Genomic DNA, 21,092 nt, shown 5'->3' with positions numbered 1-21,092 from the left:
TGGAAGTCACATAGTGCTTCTTACATAATACTTAAACTTCCCTACACCACATTCCTCTAATGTGACTGAATTTCAGAGGTTGATAATGTATATTTATTTATAATAAATACCTCACTAACTAACCAGGGTTTACATGTTAAGCTGGAAGTGAAAGGTGTATATTAATAGTTTAAGATCATCTACTGAACAAACAACATGACATTAAGGGGGGGAAAATACACACAGATTTATGATACAGCAATATCCATAAGGTAAAAATTCAGCATCATAAGAATATTTTCCAAGAGCCTTATGTTCAGATTTCTACCAGCAAGAAACCAAACGTGGAGCCTCCAGTGTTCTACTTGCCTTAATATATAGCAGGAAGCACCGAGAGTTGATTAAGTTCAAATGCAACACAAAATTTTTTAAGTCTTTTTCAAGTAAATTGTGTTTACAGGAACATGCTTTTGCTATCAAACTGTAACAGCAGGGCTAAAACCAAATTATTTTCTTAGGACCTGGAATTTAAGAGGCACTCCCTGCTAGGGATTTGTAGTTGCAGCAATCTGGAGCTCACGTGGGTTGCTTTTACGTGGATTCTCTGGCATCTATTGGCAAGAAAATTCACATTGCAACACATCCCACAAGAGGGGAAAATGACTGGATTTCTCTCTTCTAACAGGTCATGTAACATTAACTGGTTGGTAAAAACTGAATGATGACATGTGTGAATTCAGAGTCATCCAGAGGTGAGGGAGGTACATGTGCCTACAGACTGTGTGCATGACATTTCCAAAAGGAAGAAGGCAAGTGTGAGGCTCTTTCTGCAGTGGATGCAAACAGGAGATACACCTTTCCCCTCTCACCACAGATACACAACATTACTTACACTTCAAATTCTTTATTTCTCAGCTACTGTAATAAACAAATCCAACCTTGCTGCAAACGTTAAAACACATTTTAATTTATCCACATACCAGGCCCACACTGCAGACAAACCTACTCAGAGAAAGACAAGAACATTTCTACTAGACATAAAATTTATCTTGAATAAAGAGGTAATTTACTTTCTCCAAGACCACTGACCTTCACATACTGCCCAGCAAAGTCAGCCACTTCTGCTGTGAAGCAGCCAGATGCATCAACAGGGCACACGGGCACAGAATCTTTCTGAATGATATTAAAATCCATGCAGACTCTGTAATCATCCTACAAGAGACAAGCAGCAAGTTGTAGGAACACAAAGCACTGGTTAAAATATCCCTTCCCAAAACAAGAATTTAAATATTGAATAGAAAACGTGATGACTGGGCAAGAACAGCAAAACACTCAGCCCTCACTAATCCCAAATGTGCAAGGAAAAGATTCTGTAGGATTGTAGTTTTATTCATCAGAAAAACTATGATTTCTTCAGACTCTAGGGTCTCTCACCTAGTAGAGGGGATACGTGCATGGTTTTTTAGGTACATAAATGCAGATATACACACACACATGTATTTTATGTGTGTAAATACACACACACATGCAGTGAACAGGTTCAGGCTCCCACTGCATAGCAAAGAACCTGCCAACCACTACATCATCCTCTGTGCCAGCCAGAGCCCTGTTCAGCTCACCAGCCTACACAGCATTTTTCAGAAGGCAGGTTGTTTTAATCAATCTAATTCTGGCACTTCACGTAAGAAATCCCATTTTCTGAACGTCTTAAAGATCCAAAGCCTTTAAATCTGTGTTTCTCAAACTTTGTTGGCCCATAGGCAAAGCTACTGACCAAGAACCACACATGGACATCGTTGGTTTTTTTCCTGGCCAGTCTCCATTTAAATTTTTAATTTCCTGTACAAGTAAGAAGTAAAAAAAAAAAAAAATATGGAAAGAAAAGAAAAAAAAAAAAAAAAAAAGAGGGTCACTCCAGACTTTCCTGAACATCATTAAACAACAATGGTATCGTAGAAAAGATTAAAACAAAATTAGTAGCGGGACAGAAAGGTTCAGATTTTAACTTAAAGTCTGAAGTCACAGTAAATCCACATCTTAACCAATTATCACCCAGATGACCCAATTTCTCACCCTAAGGCAAGAGAACATTATTGGGAGTGGGAGGGGAAGGGAATAGGGAACAGCTGCAGACCAACACACCCCTCAAATCACTTCATTTTCCTCAAATGAGAAGGCCCTGCCTAAGCTGCATCCAGGCTTTCTGGAGTCTCAGAGGTTCCTCTATCATTTTTCTGACAAAATAAAGGAAACCACAGACTCCAGGGCCAAACCCTGAAGGTCTGTGCAGTGTCAAACAGAAGCTGCAGTGTGGCAGCAGCTGCACTGTTCCCTGCTCTGTGCTGGCAGCTCATTTACCTGGCACTGAACACAGCAGCTCTTTCCCAGGAGTTGCCCTCTAAAGCAACCTGTGCACCTTGGTCAAGGAAACCACACCAGCAGCAAGTGTGTGAATAAGGATTCAACAGCCCAGTGCTCCACAGCTCCCTGAATTGCCCAGATCAAACCAACACAGGTGAGGAGCCAGCTCTGAGTGCCAGGGCAGGGCTTCCAGACCCCTTCAGTGGCCCTCACCCTGTACCTCCCACCCCACCCACTAGTCCCTGTGGCCACCACCTCTCTCAAGCCAGATCTGCCAGATGCTGCTCTTACAGATGAAACTCATACACAGAGACAGGGAAGTTGGTCCATTGATGCACCAAGGCATTACACACAGAAACAACCAAGCCCTTCAGCTGCAGCACTCCTTTACACCAGAGCACAGCCTCTCCCCCCTCTCCAGCAGCTTTATTCAGCCATCCCCATTATTCAGCCTCCCCTTGATCACCCAGCCCCTTCAGACAGAGCTGAGCTAAGCCCTTCCCTCAGCTGTCACTGCTGAGGTTCTGCAAGCAGGGCTGCAAATACAGGCCAGATGACAGAGCACACGTCATTGTTAGAGACTCTGAGCAAGCAGCCAGCACAGACCACAAAGCCTGGCACGCTCACAACCCTGCCCAGGCATCAAAACAAAGCTGCCACCTCACAGGACCCCAGCCAAGAGGTGCCTCAGTTCCATTTGCATCACTGGTGCACCCAATGATAGGGAAAGGGCTTTGTTATTATGGCTTTCTACAGTGAGTTCCTTTCTTTTGAAGAGCTTGAATGGAAAAGTTCTTCAGATTGACCTGCCACTTGATTTAATGAAGATCTGCTTCAGTAACCACAACACATACAGAAACCCACAAGTGATGAACTCAAATAAAAGCTAAAACAAATATCAATTCTTTCCAGGATAGAAGTCATAGTGTTCACTTTTGTACCCCTGCCATGATTAAATCTCTCAAAAGATTACATACAAAAGTTGTAATACACAAAATGAATGAAGTAGAAGCTATTAAACAGCTCACTGATGAGAAATCAAAATCTTTTCCATCTGAAATTTTAACAAAACAACAAAAATGTGAAGTCAAAAGGTTCACCTTCAGCACCTCAACAAAAAACAGGCACACTTCTGCAGTGCACTAAAAGTGCATCAGTAGCAGATCTATGAAAATTGTGTGACTCAGTCTGAACACACACTAGAAGTATTGCAAATTAAAAATCTGTGTGTGAATTAAAATGGTACCGAAGCTTTTTTAGCTGACTGCAGGTACATCCACCTGTGATGAAATACCCGAGCAGCTGAATTTTAGTGTCATGTTAATCTGGAGGTACAATGAGTTTACCGAGTTTTTAATACAGGTTTGTCTTGTTCTGGGAGCTTTAATTTTGATGCCTTTTGAGCTGAAATAATAGAGTGTTCTGATATTGTGTGGCAGCTTGTATTTGGCAAATGCATCACACCAGGCAATGAAACTACATATCCTGGAACTAAATGAAGGTGAATTTTTACTTTTTATTTTGTTGGAGAAGGATACATTTCTAAGCTATCAGCAATACAGAACATGAGTCAGTAAGTAGGATTAAAGAAAAAAAAACCAACTTACTTTCCATCTCCATTTATCAAAGAGACTTATTTATAGTGATGATGGAAAGGAATAGAGACAAGCTATGAGGCTTCCTGTGAAGGACTGTGCTCTATTTCTTCTCCTCTGACCCTTTCCTCCTGCTCCACTTACCCCTTTCCTATTCACCTTCAGCACAACAGCACAGGAAGGTGCAGAGAAGCCAATTAATCAGGAAGACAGTCCTGTGTGCCATCATGAACTATGTCCCTTTCATCTGAGCTTGTCTAAAGGCCAACATAAAATGCCAACTCTGTAACACTCTATTCTACACAGAGCCTACTGTACACTGAATTACTGCACCCAAACCAGGACCCTCTGTGAGCCTTTCATGTTATTTTAATGAAAAGGTTTTAAAAGTAATTGCTAACTTTCAAAGAGAGAGAGAGGGAGAGGGAAGGAGAGAGAGGAAGAGAGAGAGAGAAAAGGGTTTTTTTCCCCTCTGTTTAAAAATCTCAGTGGGCTTATAACAAAAACAAATAAAAGAGTGCAGATAATCCTTGCTCTGACTGGACAGTCATCCTTTCCAACAACTTCACTGTATTGTGCAAACACACAAACCACCAACAGAGCAGCCAAGGGAAAGGTTCTTCCAGAGCTCTGGCTCTACTGGCAGCTTCTTCCCTTCCTTCACCTCCTACAGCAAGAGCTCCTGACTCAAAACCATGTCTGCTCCCTCACCCTCTGGCAAATCCAAGGTTTGGCTATAGGGCAGTCTGACAATCAGCAGTGGGATAGGCTTTACACTCCCTAAGACACTTCCCCAGTTACCATTAATTTCTTTATAACTGCTAACATAGCCCAGTCTAATTTCCTTTATTCACAGCTATATTAAGCTGGCACATCTTTTCATATCAGTGTTCATCTTGACAAGGGAAACACCACCACAATGGATGTACCCTTCAGAAAAATGCAGGGGGAAAAGGATGGAAAAGGATGGGCTATTTCACATGAATACAAAGAGGTCTGTTCCTAATGCCAACAGCTTCTGGAAATTATGAGAGAGCTCATGGTCCAAGCATTGGTAATTGCTAGGCACTGGCAGCTCTACTGCAAGTTTTTTGAGGGCATCTTTGGATAATGGCTGAAGACAGGACATGATACAAAAAGGACAATAAGCCTAAAGTAGTGCATTTAATTCATGTGTCTAAAAACTGGAATGATTAAATCCATGAAAAATTATTCCTCTCAACCTTGAAAAGAACAGACTGAGGGAAAGGACAATAAAGGCAGAAAAAAAAAGAACGGAGTGCAACCAAATCCTTTCACGCCAAGGGATGAAGTCTCAGGACAAAAGCAGTGAAATCATTTTCTCATTCTCTAAAAGCCCAGCGAGTAATGACATTGAAACGCTGAAGAGGGGCAGTGTGCTGAGCAGAACTGCTGTTACCATCCTAAATTACCACTTAGCAAAGCCAGTTTGGACCATCAGTGCCACAGTTCAGTCCTTCTCCAAGCTCTAACTTTAGACTTTGGGAAAAGCTGAGATCAGTGACACTCAGAAGATACAAGGGTGAGTTCACACCCCACAACAATAACCAAAATCAAGGGACACAAAAGCCTCCCCAGAAGAGCTCCTTAGAATACAGTGCTACATGGCTTTCTTACATTTGTAAGGAGCAAATGTGAAGACTGTTTAACATCAATCACCCTGACAGACAGTCCCCAGGAGCTGGAAAGCCAAGGTATGTGTGTGGAACAAAATTAACATGGCAGTTGTGTTAATTGCAGTTCATACTCACAGCACCAAAATAAGGAGCCTGATGTACAACACCTGTGCCTTCCTCCTCCTTCACATAACCATCCACCACCACAGAAAAGGCACCTTTATCTTTGCACTGTAACACAAAAAGATGGTTTCCATATATATATACACACACACATACATACATACACAGCAAAACAGAATTCTTAAGAACCCCAAAGAGCCACAAGCCACACATAAGACCAAAGAGCTGCACTGAAAATAAGTGACACAGTAAAATGTGACATTGCTGACATTTAACGATTTCCTATAGCCCAGCCAGCCAGGCTGCATCCTCCATTTGAACAGTGTCAAATGTGATTAAATCCAACACCTCTCTAGAAGGCCTTAAAGTCAATTACTCTTCAAGCCACAGATCTTCACACACTTCTGTGCTTAACAGACTGTGAACAATACACTCCTGAACTTGAGGATACAACCAGGAAAGGTGCAGGATGCTCCTTGCATTTTTTATGCCCACTATACCTCTTAACTTTTAAAAAAAAAGAAGTTTGCTCTTATAGTCTACAGTCTTATAATTTGCTCTTACACATTTTCCTTATTTCCCTCACAGAATAAGAGGGTGGTAAATATCAAATAAAAATAAAAGAATACCCAGAAAAAACTGCCAAGAAAAGATTTGACAATTTTCAGTGTGCTCAGGACATAGCTAATGAAAAATAAAGAGCTATTTTCTATTCCTTAATCCAAAAATAGTAAAAAAACATTACTGCAGTCACAGCTGAACCAAACACGCTACAAAATATTAGATTTGGCTTGTTCTGAGGAGAAATATTTTGAGATAAGACCTCAGTTCTAAATAAAAAATAAAAAATAAAAAATGCTAAGATGCCCATCTGCTCCTTACAAGTCCAGCAGGACTCACAAAATGTGTCCACTCCAAACCTTTACATCCACAGTGCAATTTTTCAGATTCAGCTGTGTTTGACTTTTCACTGGAGGTATCAGACCCTGCTCCCCACAGAGGTTTTCTCACCCTGACTCCTGCACACGCTTCAGGACAGATGGTGTCACAAGTGACCAAATCCCTTCCAGGAGTTACCAGCTGCTTGGCCAGCAGTGCTGGAAAGCCACTTCTTCTCTTGGAAAAGCTGAATCCATTTTTAATCAGATTGTTTAAAAAAAAATATAAAAATTCTCTACCCCCTCTCCTATTGCTACATATTCTACTATCTGTAGCACCATTAACCACACCAGACTTAATGCAGTGTTTAAATGCTGTATCCATATAAATCTGATCTATCAGTAGGTTTTCCAGCAAAGGCTTTTAACTCTACAATGAAACCATGACATGTCTATGACTTATTCACAGCCAAAGTCATTTTCTTGTGAAGACCAAACTTGTGGACTCAATAGGTTGACAAGAGCAGCTCAACAGATGAGAAGCTGAGAGAATACTACCTATTTATTAATTTGTATTGAAAGCTTCTATGCAATCTGAAATCAAACTTCTATTTATCACTGAATTCTTACTTAGGTGTATTTAAAACTTAAAGGAAAAAAATACAGAAAAAAGCATTCTGTTTTTCAGCCTTTAACTAGGATTTAAAGTACTTCAGTAAAACCTGGAGTTTGTTATTAGGACACAGGATTTCTTTATATAAACAAGGAATACTGAGAATAGGTTTTATTTTTATCTTTGCATCCTGTAACAAACACCAAACTTGTTCATCTTACCTGAATAAAATATTCAAAGAGTGGTTTATATTTCTTGCCTTTAAGAGCAATACCAGGAAACCTGAGGGAAAAGATTTACACGAAAACAAATTAACAACTCGAAAATTGCTTTTTTCCTATTTACTTTTTCCCCATCCCTGAGAGAATTTGATTTCATAAAGTGAAGAAAAAGTATTCCCTCAATATTTGCTTCCCTTTTCTATGCCACTTTGGCAATTTGGACTTGGACAAAAAAACCAGTGTCTCTCAATGCATCTCTGCTAATAATCATCAGGTACACTTCTATCTGATGGATCTTCAATCAAGCAGTCAATGTAAATTAATAGATGAATTAAGCATTAATGACAATTTTTTTTTCTGGTAAAGCTGGGCAAGAAGCCTCTGGATGAAACACAGTATTCATAAGAATGAAGCTCTTCAGCCCAGCACGTCCAACAGAACTGAACAAGCCCTGCCCCAAAGCAGCTGAGGGGATGTGCACAGAAGGTTGTGAAACAGGGTACTGCAGTCTTTAAAGCTCAGATGCCTCATTCCTTAGGCTAAAACTGGGCATCCAAACTCTCCATGGGCATCTCAGAGAATGATCCAACACAGACAGGGACAACTGAGGGACCAACTGAGCCAGACAAGAACTGTAAGACATAGACAGAGCCTGGAGATGTGGCTCCCTTCAGGCTCCTGACAACAGCTGGCAAAGACAGTGATGAGGCTGGGATTCACAGCTCAGAACTCTCCTGAAAGCACTTACATTGTCCAATTTGGGGAAAAAAGAATCTACCTAAAACATAACTTAATCTAACAGATGGGATAACTAAGTGTCACAGCTGTGGTCCTTCCCTATACTCTTGATCTATAACTTCCCAAACAATGGTCAAACCATAAAACACTCGACTACTTCAAAGCAGGGAACTCTTCAAAGCTGTTTCATGGCACAGAAAGCACCTCCAGCAGTCTCTAATGCCAAGTTAAAGAGCATGACTCCTCAGCTCAGCACACACAATATCCTCTAGGAAGAGGGGAGACCTCTATTTTAAGCCACAGCTCTGCAGATGGTTTATATATTTTATATTGCAAACAGCCTTAGGAATGTTTGAGGTGCTTAATCGGGATCAGATGAGGGAAAAGCATCCCAGTGCTCAGCCACACAGATATGGGAATGCTCAGATGCAGAATGTGAAGCACTAGAACTGGCTTAAAAAACAAAAACAAAAAAAAAAGGGCAGTTAAATTCTTATTTCACAGAAAGTCAGTGAAAGGTAAAGGTTGTGGATCACAGTCCTGCTTTTCATTTTGTTTATTGAAGTCCTGGACTTCAAGCTGAAGATTTATACAGTGCTGCCTTCTTGTGACCTAAGTTATACTAATAAGACTCATTTCATATCTACCCCTGCTAAATAAAACAAGCCACTCCCTGGCCAAAACTGGAGTAATACACCCAGACCAATCCATTTGTGCAAAGCAGTTGAAAGTATCCTGATCAAGGTGGAAGCCACCTCATCAGTGAAACAGGGAAATAAATTCCCACCCTAAAGCCTGGGAGGAAAAGGGAGAGCAAAGTCAGGCCTGAGGGAGGGTGGGAAGTCTGAGAGCACTCAGGAAGTTCAGATTATTTCTAACACAACATTTTCTATCAGATCATTCCCTGACCTCAGCCTGGCACTTGGTGCAGTTGCATGAATTTCTCCCTCAAGGGCCCAACTGCTTGAGAATTTAGAAGTGAGTTAAAGAAAGCAAAAAGTTCAAAGTAGAAATGGGAAAGTTCATTTCCATGAATTTATATACTCATAGATGTAAATCTTTCAAAGATCCAATCAACTACCAGCTACCTCTTAATTGTCTCACAAGTCACATTTGAGAGAACTAATTTATTACATAACAAAGAGAGGGGGGAAAAAAATCAGCTTAAGAAGACTGTAGCGCTAATACAGAAAGAAGAAAAATATTCTGCTCTGCAAGGAGAATAAAAATTGCCAGGAGCCTTTTGGAAAGGCAGAAGTAAAAAAAATGACATGTTTAAAAAATAATCAAAGACTGGAGAGAGTGTGTTAGAAACACAGCTAACCAGAGACACAAGCAACAACATCTGAAATGTGTCTGATTGCCTCAGAGAGCAGGTTCTTCACAGTTCTGACAAAAATACCACACCAAAAAAGGCCAAAATTATTCAGTGCTTTCCTGGATACAGAATGAGTGCAACCAGATCGAAGGTAAATTGGTTGCATTCCATTAAAAGAATGATTTGGAATCAGAAGACAACAGATCAACAAATTTAATACAACCAGCTTGCCCTTTTTTGGTTTTGTTTGTTTGTTCGTTTTGGGGGTTTTTTGTTTTGGTTTGGTTTTTTTGTTAAGTCTAAAGGAAATGCATTAAAAAGCATTTAAGAAAAAAGACTGGGTTTGGTAGAAGGCTCAGTCTTTAGACACCCTAAAGAGGCTTCAAAAGCCTGGAAAAGAATACAATCCCTCTATTTCATGATCGAATTGCAGTACTAATGGACCTAAAAACCAGGCAGACCAACAACCACCTTCAACTTTAGGTGATTAAAAACTGAAGTGCTAAAAAACACACAATATGAACTTGTCAAGAATAAGCCAGAACAAACCAAATTTTCTTAGGCAGACTAACCACCCTAAATAGTAGGCAAGCAAATAAGATTTAAATCTGAATGTTAGTAAGAGTTTTGACATTTTGAAATCTCATTCTGACACACACAAACACCTGAACTGGTGGATACATCACCACTTCAAAAGAAAAAGTTGTTAATTCAGTATCAGACCAAAAGAAAACTTCCAGTGGTATCCTGGTAGGATTATCATAACACTGACATTATTCAATGGTTTTACTGATGACTCAGAAGGGAGAAAAAAAAACTGTGGAGATGGGAAGTTCAGCCAATCCTGAAGAATGAGAGCACTGAAAATCATCTTTATAAACTGAGTACAGCTTAAATTGTTACAGAGTAAGTGAGAGAGCAAGAGCATTCAGTTGGGGTGAGAGAAATCAATGCAGAATTATAAAATAATAATTATTCAACTATCACAATATAAGCCATCAGAGTAGGAAACATCTTAAACATTCCAGCTCTTTATTTCCCTAATTCAAGGACCACATGCAATTCTTTAGCTGAAGTAAGACATAACCTCCTTTTTTAAATGTAAAGCTTTCAATTGCTTCATAAAAAAAAAAGATAAAGATAAAGGTAAAAATAGCTAATGCCAGTGAAGAAATGGTGTTATTCTCAAAATTTTCTAGTCTACAATTCTTTCTTATTGTGGTTTTGTGTTGTGTGGGGTTTTGCTGGGGTTTGTTTGTTTGCCTACTGCATAGGACTGAATAAAGAGAGCCAATGAATATAAGTTGTATTTTACCTCTTTAACAGGGTGATGTTTTATGCAAAAGGTTTAAGAGAAGCCAATATATGTATTTTGTCAAAGAGAGCCAAGGAAACTTTTATCCTGTTTGTAGCTTCACACACAAAACTATTTGTGCCAGTAAATTTCAATCTCTTATAGATTTTTGCAAGAAACACACATGCAGGGAAATCCATCTTCTTGAAATGTTTCACTTTTGATCTAGGAAAACACTGCAAGTTAGCAAGTGTAATAGTTTATGGACTTGCCTGTCAAGTATCTCATATTCACTGTCAGATTTGTACAGTGCTATCAGCCTGGATTCCATCAGAACATAAAACTTCCCCGTGGCATTATCTAGAATATAAAATAAAACAAAGAGTTACACAGATCTTGATTTAATCCCCTCATTTGCACCATTATGAAACCTTTCAATATATGCAAGATGGTGTCAGTGTAGCTATAAAATTGCCCACAATAATCCTGCTGATCAACCATGACTTTCCAGATGCTCCTTCCCCATTCAGTGACTTTAAGGAGCACTTTCCAAGAGTCAGGTTTAAACAGAAGCCACAGGATGAAAGCCAGTCCACTGGCTTTTTTTGTTTTGCTGTTCCAGAGACAGAAATACCCCATCTTGTCTACTATCATTGAGCCAAACAAAAGAGCAATTGAAAAGTTCCAATATTTGCAACTGAAACAGAGGGAAACAACTGCAAGATGGACAATTACTACATAAAATCAATATTATTAAGTGGACATTGGGTGTAACAATTGCATTCCATACTGCCTTTCTGAGATCTGCTCTTCCAGTTAATTACATGATTGGATTTCTTTACAGAGGAAGTAAATGACAAAAAAAAAATTAAATTTTGTAAAAGATACTCATTTTCTACTCAAAAAAAAAAACCCTGATTTTTTAACTTCAGTGACAAATTTTATTCAGACTGCTACCCTGCCAACTCAATCAGGGTCACTGTCCCACAGCAGTGGCCACAGACATCTAAACCCAAGAACTCAGCATCTCAGGCAGGTGCTGGTGCTATTTCTGAAACTACTCAGCAATTCTTTGTAAGATGACCAAAGTTACGTTAAAACCTTTGAAAACTGACATATATTTAGTTCTCTTAGAAGAAAGAAAATCCAAACACATGGAGTTTACTGTAAAGGCCTGCACAACTTCATGTTTAATATCACCTTAGGCACACACTAGATATACATGGTTATGTTGGAACTGGAAATTCCTACCTAGTATTTTATTTAAATTAAAAAAAAAGGGAGGTGTGTTTGTAGATGATGGTATCATTAAAGACAACTGCAATTTCAAGAGACCAGGATGTGCCATCTTGGGTCTGTTATGGGTAAAGAGTACAGAGATGTTCAGTTACTGCAACTCAGCTGCCACAGAGCAGCAAGTTGTTCATGAGTCTGAGCCCCAAGAAAGGAAGAGAGAAAAAAAGCTTTGGACATCCAGTCACACTTCCCTGTCTCTCTTATTCTTTATTCCACCTATCAGTATTTTTTAGGGAACAGCCCTCACAATGCCTGTAAAATAACAAGGGCACAGCAGTCAGAAATCAGCCACACATGAAATAAATCTCATCCTTCAAACTAACACTGATTCAGCCCCAAAGTGCTACCAATTTAGCATAAAACAGTCCACAACACAAAACATAAGTACATATTGGCAGGCACTGAAGGAAGAAGTGTTTATTCTATGTCACCTTGAGCTAACACTTGCCTCTCACTTTTACATACTGCAGTTCTGGATTAACACAAAGGGCCAAATTGCTGGGCAAGGTCCAGGGAGTAGTGGTCCAAGCAACCAGAGAAACATTGGCATCTTCTTCCAGTGGGAAGCTCACAGTCACTGAAGGGTCTTGAACATCCTGAAAAACAAGATAAAGCCAAAGGGTAAAAAAGAGAAGGAGGCAAAAAAGGCTGACTGCCTGTATTAGTGAGAAAATGCAAATCTAAGACATATTAACTACTACTGCCAGCCACCCACACCCGTCCTGCAACTGGCCTCATTCATCACTGCAGTGGGAGAAGGTGAAGTAGCAGCATCAGAATGCCAGAAGAGAGCAGCAGTCAGAGCTCCTCTGTTACACCAGTGCAGACTGACAGTCCAACAAGGCTACAGGGTTAAAAACTCAAGACTAGCAGCGAGATTTTGGGAATTCGCTGCCAAAACACCCAAGAGAACTGAGTGCCAGTTCCCTCAGGTACCTCTCATAATCCCTTTTAAAAAGTTTAGAATCAATCTCAAGTGTCAAGAAAATCAGCAGTTTCTTGGATACTGCTACACAAAGCCTTTCCCACATTTTCCTCTACAGTCAGTGATTAGGAAGAACAGACATCACAGAAAATGATTCATTGTTGTTAACAAGGGGGGAAAAAAGTCTGAGGTACTTAAAAACAAGAGTATATCAATATTTAGGAGTAAAAGAAATCTCAGGGAAGGAGACCTTTGTCAGCTACTCTATAAAACTTCACCTTCAAATGAGTCAAAACAATGCCCTGAAAACAAGTTTTTCTTTCAGCCGAGTACAACCCTATTCAGTCACTTCACATTTCACCTCTTATGAAAAGCTGATTGTAAGAGCAAGCCTAATCCTGCAAATGTGAAATTTTCACTGTTCATTTTAAATGCCAAACAGAAAGAGGGTGCCCTGCACACAGGCCCTACCCACAGCAAGAGGTCCTGTCGCCTGAGCACGTCTCGTGCGAGGAGCTCTGGTTTCCATCCAGCATCATGGAACAGTTAATGGCATCATGGGACAGGCAGCTATTTATGGCTGAGCTAAGGGCTGCTCCAGAGGGAATTTTCTGTGAACATCTGGTGCAGTCAACAGTAAAACATAAATATTACATAACCCATGGACTGTGCTCAATACCAGGCAAAGATCGAGCTCTCAGCACAGCCCCGACTGCTCAGCAGCACTGAGGGCCACTCACTTCATCTTCTGAACACAGAGTTGATCAGGCAGATGAAAACAATGGGCAAAGCATAAAAAAATAGCATCCAGGCTGCCAGGTAAGGGCACTGTATAGTGTTTTATCTGTTACAAATCTACCTAAGACACCACTTCTTCAGTTAAACGTAACACAAGCTCTGACACGCTTTACTCGAATGTACATTAGACACCTCACTGTTTCTAAACACGTTTCTTGTGTCCTATTGCTGCTGACCCATGTCCAAATTCCCAGAGGATCACTAAGCAGAAGCTAAAGGCTGATTTCCACAGTGCCAAAGCCAACAGATGCCTTACACCCCAAAAAGACTGTGCTCAGCAAGAACAAACCCTGCCAGCTCACGGCCCTCAGCATTTCAGCCCCCAAACGCCACTTCTAGCAGACAAGAAGGATCATTTTTGCATGAAGTGGCAGAGCAGCACCCTCACCACACACTCTACTGGTTCTAGAGTAAGAAACAGCATCTAAATATTTCATTAAGACTCAAGAAAAGAGAAGAGCTTTGGCTCTAAGGAAAAGGGGCACACACATTAAAAAAAAAAAAAATAGTCTTTGTTCTAACCACAGCTCATTAATCTGAGCCCATATGAAATGTCAGTTAATAGGGACAAGCAAAATAATTACTTCATTTATCAGACAGTCACAAATACCAAGATATTTTTGCAAATCTCACTTTCATAAATCACAAACCCTATATTCTTCAGTACAAATACCCCTCAGCAATACTGAAAGCTCCATTATCTGTGGGCTGCATTGTACTACAACTCTATTTAAACATTTGTTTTAAAAACACTATTTTTGGCCAGCACACTGCCCTTGTTTTTAGGCAAGATGTAAAAGAAACCAGATGTACAATCTGTGCTAGTTCTCTGCTGCAACAATAGAAGTGAAAGATTTATGACAGAAGGATACAGAGGCCTGGGTCAGGACTGGAAGAGATGCAAAACCTTTTATCCACAAACTAACATGAAATTTGGACAACCGAGACACAAGTTGTGCCTTCACATACATGAACATGAGTAACTTCAAACAAGAAGCTGCACTTACTTTATCTAGTCATTCACTTTTAAAGGAACATTTTATAAATCCCAGTAAATCATGCATTACATTAGGTAAAACATTGCCTGGAATTTCCTAGTCTAAATTAATAGAGAGCCATTATCCTACTGCTACACAGTCTTTGACATCACTTATTAATCCCCTCACAGAAGATCTCAACTCCCTCCTCTTTTCAGATCTGCACAGACAGGGACAGCTGCAGCTCTCCTCTAAAAATTTAGCATAAAACCCAACACAGTGTAATACTCACCCTGAGAGCCCAGTGAGGGAGTAATTTCCCAGAATAAAACAAAGTGTGTACTTTAAACATCTCTAAGTTGTAATGGAGAACAGGCAAAAAGGCTCAGATCAAGTGATCCAAACAAATCCAGCAAAACATGATAAAAACTAACCCATTTACCTGGATTTTTACTACCAATTTGGAGTGTGATGACATCCTTAGGTACTACCAAGCAGTCAGTATTAAAGCTTTTCAAATCCAAACTGAACACAATAGAGAGATATGATTACAACACATAACACACACATTTACTGACTCACCTTGTAATTCTGATGGGACTCAAAGTTGGACAGTGGGGTGTTGCAGGCAGTTGAGAAAGGCATGACCTTAACACCTCTATACACCAGTCCTTTGTCATACAGCTGCTTGAAAACCCACCTGGAGGGACACAAAGGACAAGGAATAGCACTTGGTGTTTCCCATTTAATAAACAAACTGAAAAAAGGGGTCGCTGCTCTAGCTGCAGTTTCCTTATAAATGACAGCTTCTTTAAACAATCAATCATCAACTCAAGACAGTATTTGCAACTCAAAAGGAAAGAGATAATTGCAACTGTATTTCTGGCACATTTTTAGCTTTAGCTGATTCTAGAAGCTTGGTATTCCATGCACTGGCTGCACAGCACACAGTATTTAGATGAAACACAAATCCACATTGCTGACTAATCTTTCTCAGATTCCTTTAACACAAAGATTACCTGAAATCTGAACTATTAACAAGGCTAAAATCAGTTATAATTTAAGAACAGATGTGTAGTGACATGGCTGCTCACTTATCACATAATCTTAAGCATCTACTACAGCAACCAGTGCTACAGAAGAGAGGCAGATACAGGTCAAAGACACCTGCAACCCACCCTGAGTAAATCTTGACAACCAGAAGAGCATTTTTCACAGGGGGGCACAGATAACCATGAAAAACAATGAACTCAGTTTTATGGTCCCACAACTTAATGTTCTCCTCTGGACCCAGTTCCTCTCCAAGATCACAGTCTCACATTAAGATTTAACTCTGTTTAAGAAATCTTCAATACAGCCTGTGGTTTATTTGGATCCTTATGTTTCCTTAAAATAATGAAGGCAGCACTTAATATTACAATATGACAAATTGAGGCAATGCTCAAGATGGACAGAAGCTGGAAGAGAAACATACTTCACACAGCAACTCCTCAAATGTCCACGTGGCAGACAAAACTTTAATACTGCAGGGTTTACTAAAGCATCACCAACATTTATCAGCTTATCAGGTCTCACTGACTTGCACACTTAGTGGTACAGCCTGCAGGCTCTAAGGCAGGAGAGGGCAAGCCTTAAATAATCACACCAAACCCAACTCACAAACCAGAACTTCTGCAGAGTCTTGTCATTTAGAACCCCATCCAAATCATTAAAACTCTGCTGACTTTAAAAGCTCCTTTATTCCAACTATGTTTTTAAACCACTCTGATCCCTTTTCTGGGTCCCTTTGCAGATAAAAAGCTCATCGCTAAGCAACCAACCCCATCCTGGCAAGCAGCACTTTTTTCTGCAGGCTGTCATTTTGTGCTTGAGAATCTGGACCCGTATTTCAGTCAGTGTCTTGCCTCCTGTGTTTGAAATTATAACCTTCAACAAAAAACACAAGTAGACTATTGCACTGATTTTATCTGTAGCCTAAAATAAGAATATCAAAAGACATGCCCTGGCTTGCTGACATGGAAGTCACACGCTGCCTTAATCAGAATAATTATCACTCTGCAGATTGGGCAGCTGAAGAAAATACAGCCTGTTCTATGGGAAAGATGTGCAATCCACTCAGATCCATCCACGGGCCTCCAGTAAAAGCCCCAAATTCCCCTCAAGCCATCACTAACATCAGAAAAATTGCATAATCTGAAGTCTGAGATGGAAAAGGCCTCAGAGACCCTCTGCCACAGAAGAGCCAAACCCAGAGGTCTCCCAGGGCTGTGCACTCCAAAGGTGCCTGACCTTACACACACAACTCCAAAGTCACCTTGTCCAAGTAAGAAACGTCACCCACAGGCAAGTTATGGCTGCCTGACCCCCACCCAACTCTGGAACACAGCAGTGAGGGCATCTATTTTATAACTGAGACTTTAAGTTTATCAACTTGACCTTTCATAAATATAAAGCATACAAATCATCTCAACACAGTTTCATCAGCTTTGAGCATATATATTTGAGCTGGCTAACTGCAGAAGTCTTTGTGGGAGTTAAAGAAATAAGTTAAAATGTATGCTTACCACCTCAGAGCATAATTAATGCACACTGTGACAAGTGACAGCATTCCTACCGAAGGTGTTCTATTTGCCTTTCAAAAACAGTGACTAAAATACCTATAGAAAAAAGCTCCACTATACTTTCTATAGAGCACTGCCTACTAACAGCATCAAAGACAACTACTCAGAGCAACACTGAATACTTAATTCAGCTGTAAATATAACTAATCTCAGGGAGGTGTTCAGGAAAGGTGAGCACTTCATGGAGCTGCCAAGCTCCCAATCCAGGCCAGCATCTCCCTCCTGTGGCAATCCCATCCCATTGCAAACCGAGGGCTCCAGCTGTGCTCTGCAGAGCAGGGATGGGCTTCCAAACCTCTCCAGAGCTCCTCACAGGTCACAACTAACACTCATTTGTAGTCTCTTATAACCTCTCCCCTCAGAAAGCCATTCCAATGGAATAAAAGAATTATGATTGAGGCCAGATTGCTGCCCGATGCCATGGTCTTCATTATCATTACAAAAAAAGCTGTTCTGTTATCTCAAAAAACATCTAATTGCTTTCCTTAACAAAAGAACTTCTGACCATCAGACCTGCACAGGAGATGATTCCCAAAGGGCTCCCTGCAGCACTGCCCACCTAAAACACAGCACCTGCTAAAGAGGAACCTGATTCTAAGAATAAGAGTCACATTTTGCTTAAAAATTGAACATGATATTTTAGACAATAACCTATCAAAACATGTTTTAACCCTTATGTTTGCAAAATGTTGGCACTTTGCAAGAAAGAGGCACCAGGTTTGCAATTCAAAATTGAAACTGCAGTGCTTTCTAAAAAAACAGTAACTTAAGGAAACCACAGAGCTCCTTTCTAGTGAGAGAGAAAATGTTTACTCACAGAAGTGAGAAATCAAACCCTATTCCTCTAATTCTGCTGAATTTCTCAAATGTAAATAAATTTAATTGCATCCTCTTGGCTGTGGGAGCAGCACTGACACACTTCTTTACTGAAAAATGCACTTTGGGGAAAGGTGAACTCAAGATGCACATTTCAGCCTCTTGTTGATAGAGAATCTGGTCCCCAAAAGATGCAAGGAATGTTTAACTTCCAAAAGGAATGACACAAATTGGAAACAGTTTGTTGTTACTGAAGTGCCAGGAGGGGATGATGCAACTGGTTCCAAGACTGAGCTCCTCTCTCCACAGGAATAACATCCAAGAAACTTGAACCTTGCTACAATATTTGTTCATCCAAGTCACACACACACCAGGCAAACACCACATGGACATAATAAAACTCCTACAGAGGGAGATTCTGCTTCCAGAAGATACTGAATCAGTCAGTGCAACACTCAAAACAGCCCTGGCAACCCACACAAAATCCAATATCTCTCAGTCTCCTCCAGCAGATGCCAAAGCAAGGTGCACTTCTCAAACAGGTGTGTTCACATCAAAGGGAAAGATCTGATCTCAGAGCCTCACAAGTGATTAATGCCATTCCTCTGGGGGATCAGGTGACTCCAAGGGATCAGCTGGCTCTGTTTGCAGTGATCAGTATCTAAGGGTTTTCTAAAGGCTTGAGAACTCTCAGCTTTTCAGAAAATTGAAGTACTCCTTACTAACACCGACCAATTATTTTCAAAACCTTAAAGTGCTTTTCTCCCTTTTTAAAGAAAAACACCCAGGAGCTGTAAACTCAGTTACTGACAAAGACTGAAAGTGAGGTGGGCAGAGCATGATGACAGCTGGATGTAGAGGTGTGTGATTTCAACATATCCTACAGATAAATGAACAAAATTATTGCTGTGCCACCTCACATCAGTTCAATAGCAAGATAAAAGGACAATTTTATAGCCTCTACAGACTTCCCAAATAAACCCATCCACAAGCACCTCCCTATGGAAGAAGCCCTGTCACCTACACAGCTCAGCAAGCTGGCTCCATCCTAACAGCACCAAAAGCAGCAGAGTTTTTGAGGAAGAAGGTTTTTCTGGGACTAGTGAAAAATACTTTAAAGACAAGATGAAATCAAAAAGGAAGCAACCATCAAAAACAGATGCTTGGGGACAAAAAAAAAACAAAACAACAAACCACAAACCAAAAAAGTACTCAAAAAACACTGGACATGAGATCATCCTGCTCCAGGTCTAAACTCCAAGCTGTAATCTTTGGATCAGTGAGCTGAAAGATTATGAATCAAGCCAAAAGTGCAAAATACCTGTAAAGAGAAAATTTGAATATATAAAACTGTTGCTAGACTTATCCCAAAGATCATCCACAGGAGTTCAGTGTATTCCTCCTTCAAAAGATAAAACAGGGACTGGAACAGTGAGAAGACAACAAGGGGACTACAGCACTCAATGCACCAAGAAAATACAAGAAAGGGGAAAAAATGCAGGTAGCTAGTAGAAAAATGGACAAAACAGATTTCTTATGACCAGTATCTCTCCAGAGAATGAATTATAGACTCTAGGGAATAGAGTCATGGAATACACAAAAAGTCTTGGTGATTTCTATTAGGACCCAGAGAGCTTTTGTTCTGCAATCATTCTGGTTCAGTGCTGAATAAACTCCACATGCAGGAAAAACAACTGTTTTACTGCTTACATAGAAGAGAAAAAAATCTCTGACCTTTACACCAACCCAGTCCTCTCAGTGGGGTGTCCCCATTCATCCTCTCACTGAGAAGGGCTAAGGCACTGAATTTACTGACAGAGCTTATCTGGAGAACATGGAGCATGAACAAAACCAAAGCTACACAAAGGGAGTCAGGCAACCCAAGGCAAATGTTCCTGTTTCAGGAGCTACCTACAACCTCTTCAGGTGCCTTAGAAGTGGCACTCTGAGCCTGTTGCTACAAAAAAAAAAAAAAAAATCAAGGACAGCACTACGAGTCCAAAGGGTGAGGAAGTGCCCTCTTAATAACCTCCCTAAAAGGAAAACTAAAGCTGGAACAATGAAATGAGTTCAGTGGAGGGAACAAACAAAAAGCCCCATCACCAAAGGATGCCCCATACTGGCTGTGTTTCCACAGTAAAAGCACAGTTTTCAGTGCACAGCCATGATACAAAGTTCTTACTACACAAAAGGACTCAAGTGTACCTTCTTCAGGTACAGAAGTACTTAAGAAGTGTTTCTACTGTGCTTTCACACCGTGCAAGTCATAGAATCACTGAATGGTTTATGTTGGAAAAGATCCTTAAGATCAGAGTCCACCCTTAACTGCCCAGGCCACCACTAACACATGTCCCCAAGTGCCACATCCACACATCTGAAATCCCTCCAGGGATGGTGGCTCAGCCACTTCTCTTGGAGCTTCTTCCAGTGCTCAACAACCCCTACAGTGATAGAATATTACAAAAAAAAAAAAAAAATATCTAAACCTCCCCTGGTGCAACTTGAGACCATTTCCTCTTGTCCTATTGCTTGTTCCCTGGGAGAAGAGACTGCCTTAGCCCAGTGACACCTCACTGCTCCATGAATCATCATCCTCATTGTTCAGCTGCACTGCAGAGCCTCATACCTACTGCAAAAGGCACTTGGGAGGGTGAGGCAGCCCCAGAACAGGCACATCTGCTGTTCCAGGCAGGAACTTGTCATTGTTCCATATCCCTTTACTCAATGTGTTCAGTAAGATGGAGAGAGGAGAGGGAATCCTCCCCACCATGTGCCCTGTGTGCCTGTTGGGCCTGGCTCAGGGAAGGCAGGGTGTGATTCCAGAGGTCCAACTCTCCCCTCACACTCCCTGGTACCTCCTCCCAGGGCTCTGTCCCTCAGTGGAGCTGACAACTGTCTTTAA

General features: G+C 40.6%; 1 protein-coding gene across 1 annotated transcript in view; it reads right to left on the bottom strand.

The window, feature by feature from the left end:
* Positions 1 to 1,049: 1,049 nt before the first annotated feature.
* The window catches only part of LOC135408387 (isoleucine--tRNA ligase, cytoplasmic-like), a gene marked incomplete at its 3' end in the record, with an annotated part of 32,566 nt that continues 12,523 nt past the window's right edge, over positions 1,050 to 21,092 (bottom strand). Inside the window, exons 7-12 of the mRNA XM_064643560.1 lie at positions 15,336 to 15,453; positions 12,502 to 12,649; positions 11,030 to 11,117; positions 7,408 to 7,468; positions 5,708 to 5,803; positions 1,050 to 1,191 (exon numbers count right to left, since the gene is read on the bottom strand). Coding sequence (XP_064499630.1) covers positions 1,050 to 1,191; positions 5,708 to 5,803; positions 7,408 to 7,468; positions 11,030 to 11,117; positions 12,502 to 12,649; positions 15,336 to 15,453 — 653 coding nt within the window. The remainder of the gene's footprint in view (positions 1,192 to 5,707; positions 5,804 to 7,407; positions 7,469 to 11,029; positions 11,118 to 12,501; positions 12,650 to 15,335; positions 15,454 to 21,092) is intronic.

Source organism: Pseudopipra pipra, unplaced genomic scaffold (genome assembly GCF_036250125.1).
Source record: "Pseudopipra pipra isolate bDixPip1 unplaced genomic scaffold, bDixPip1.hap1 HAP1_SCAFFOLD_402, whole genome shotgun sequence".
NCBI classification, from domain to species: Eukaryota; Metazoa; Chordata; class Aves; order Passeriformes; family Pipridae; genus Pseudopipra; species Pseudopipra pipra.
Note: the sequence above shows the minus strand (reverse complement) of the source record. Positions and strands in the feature narration are given on the sequence as shown.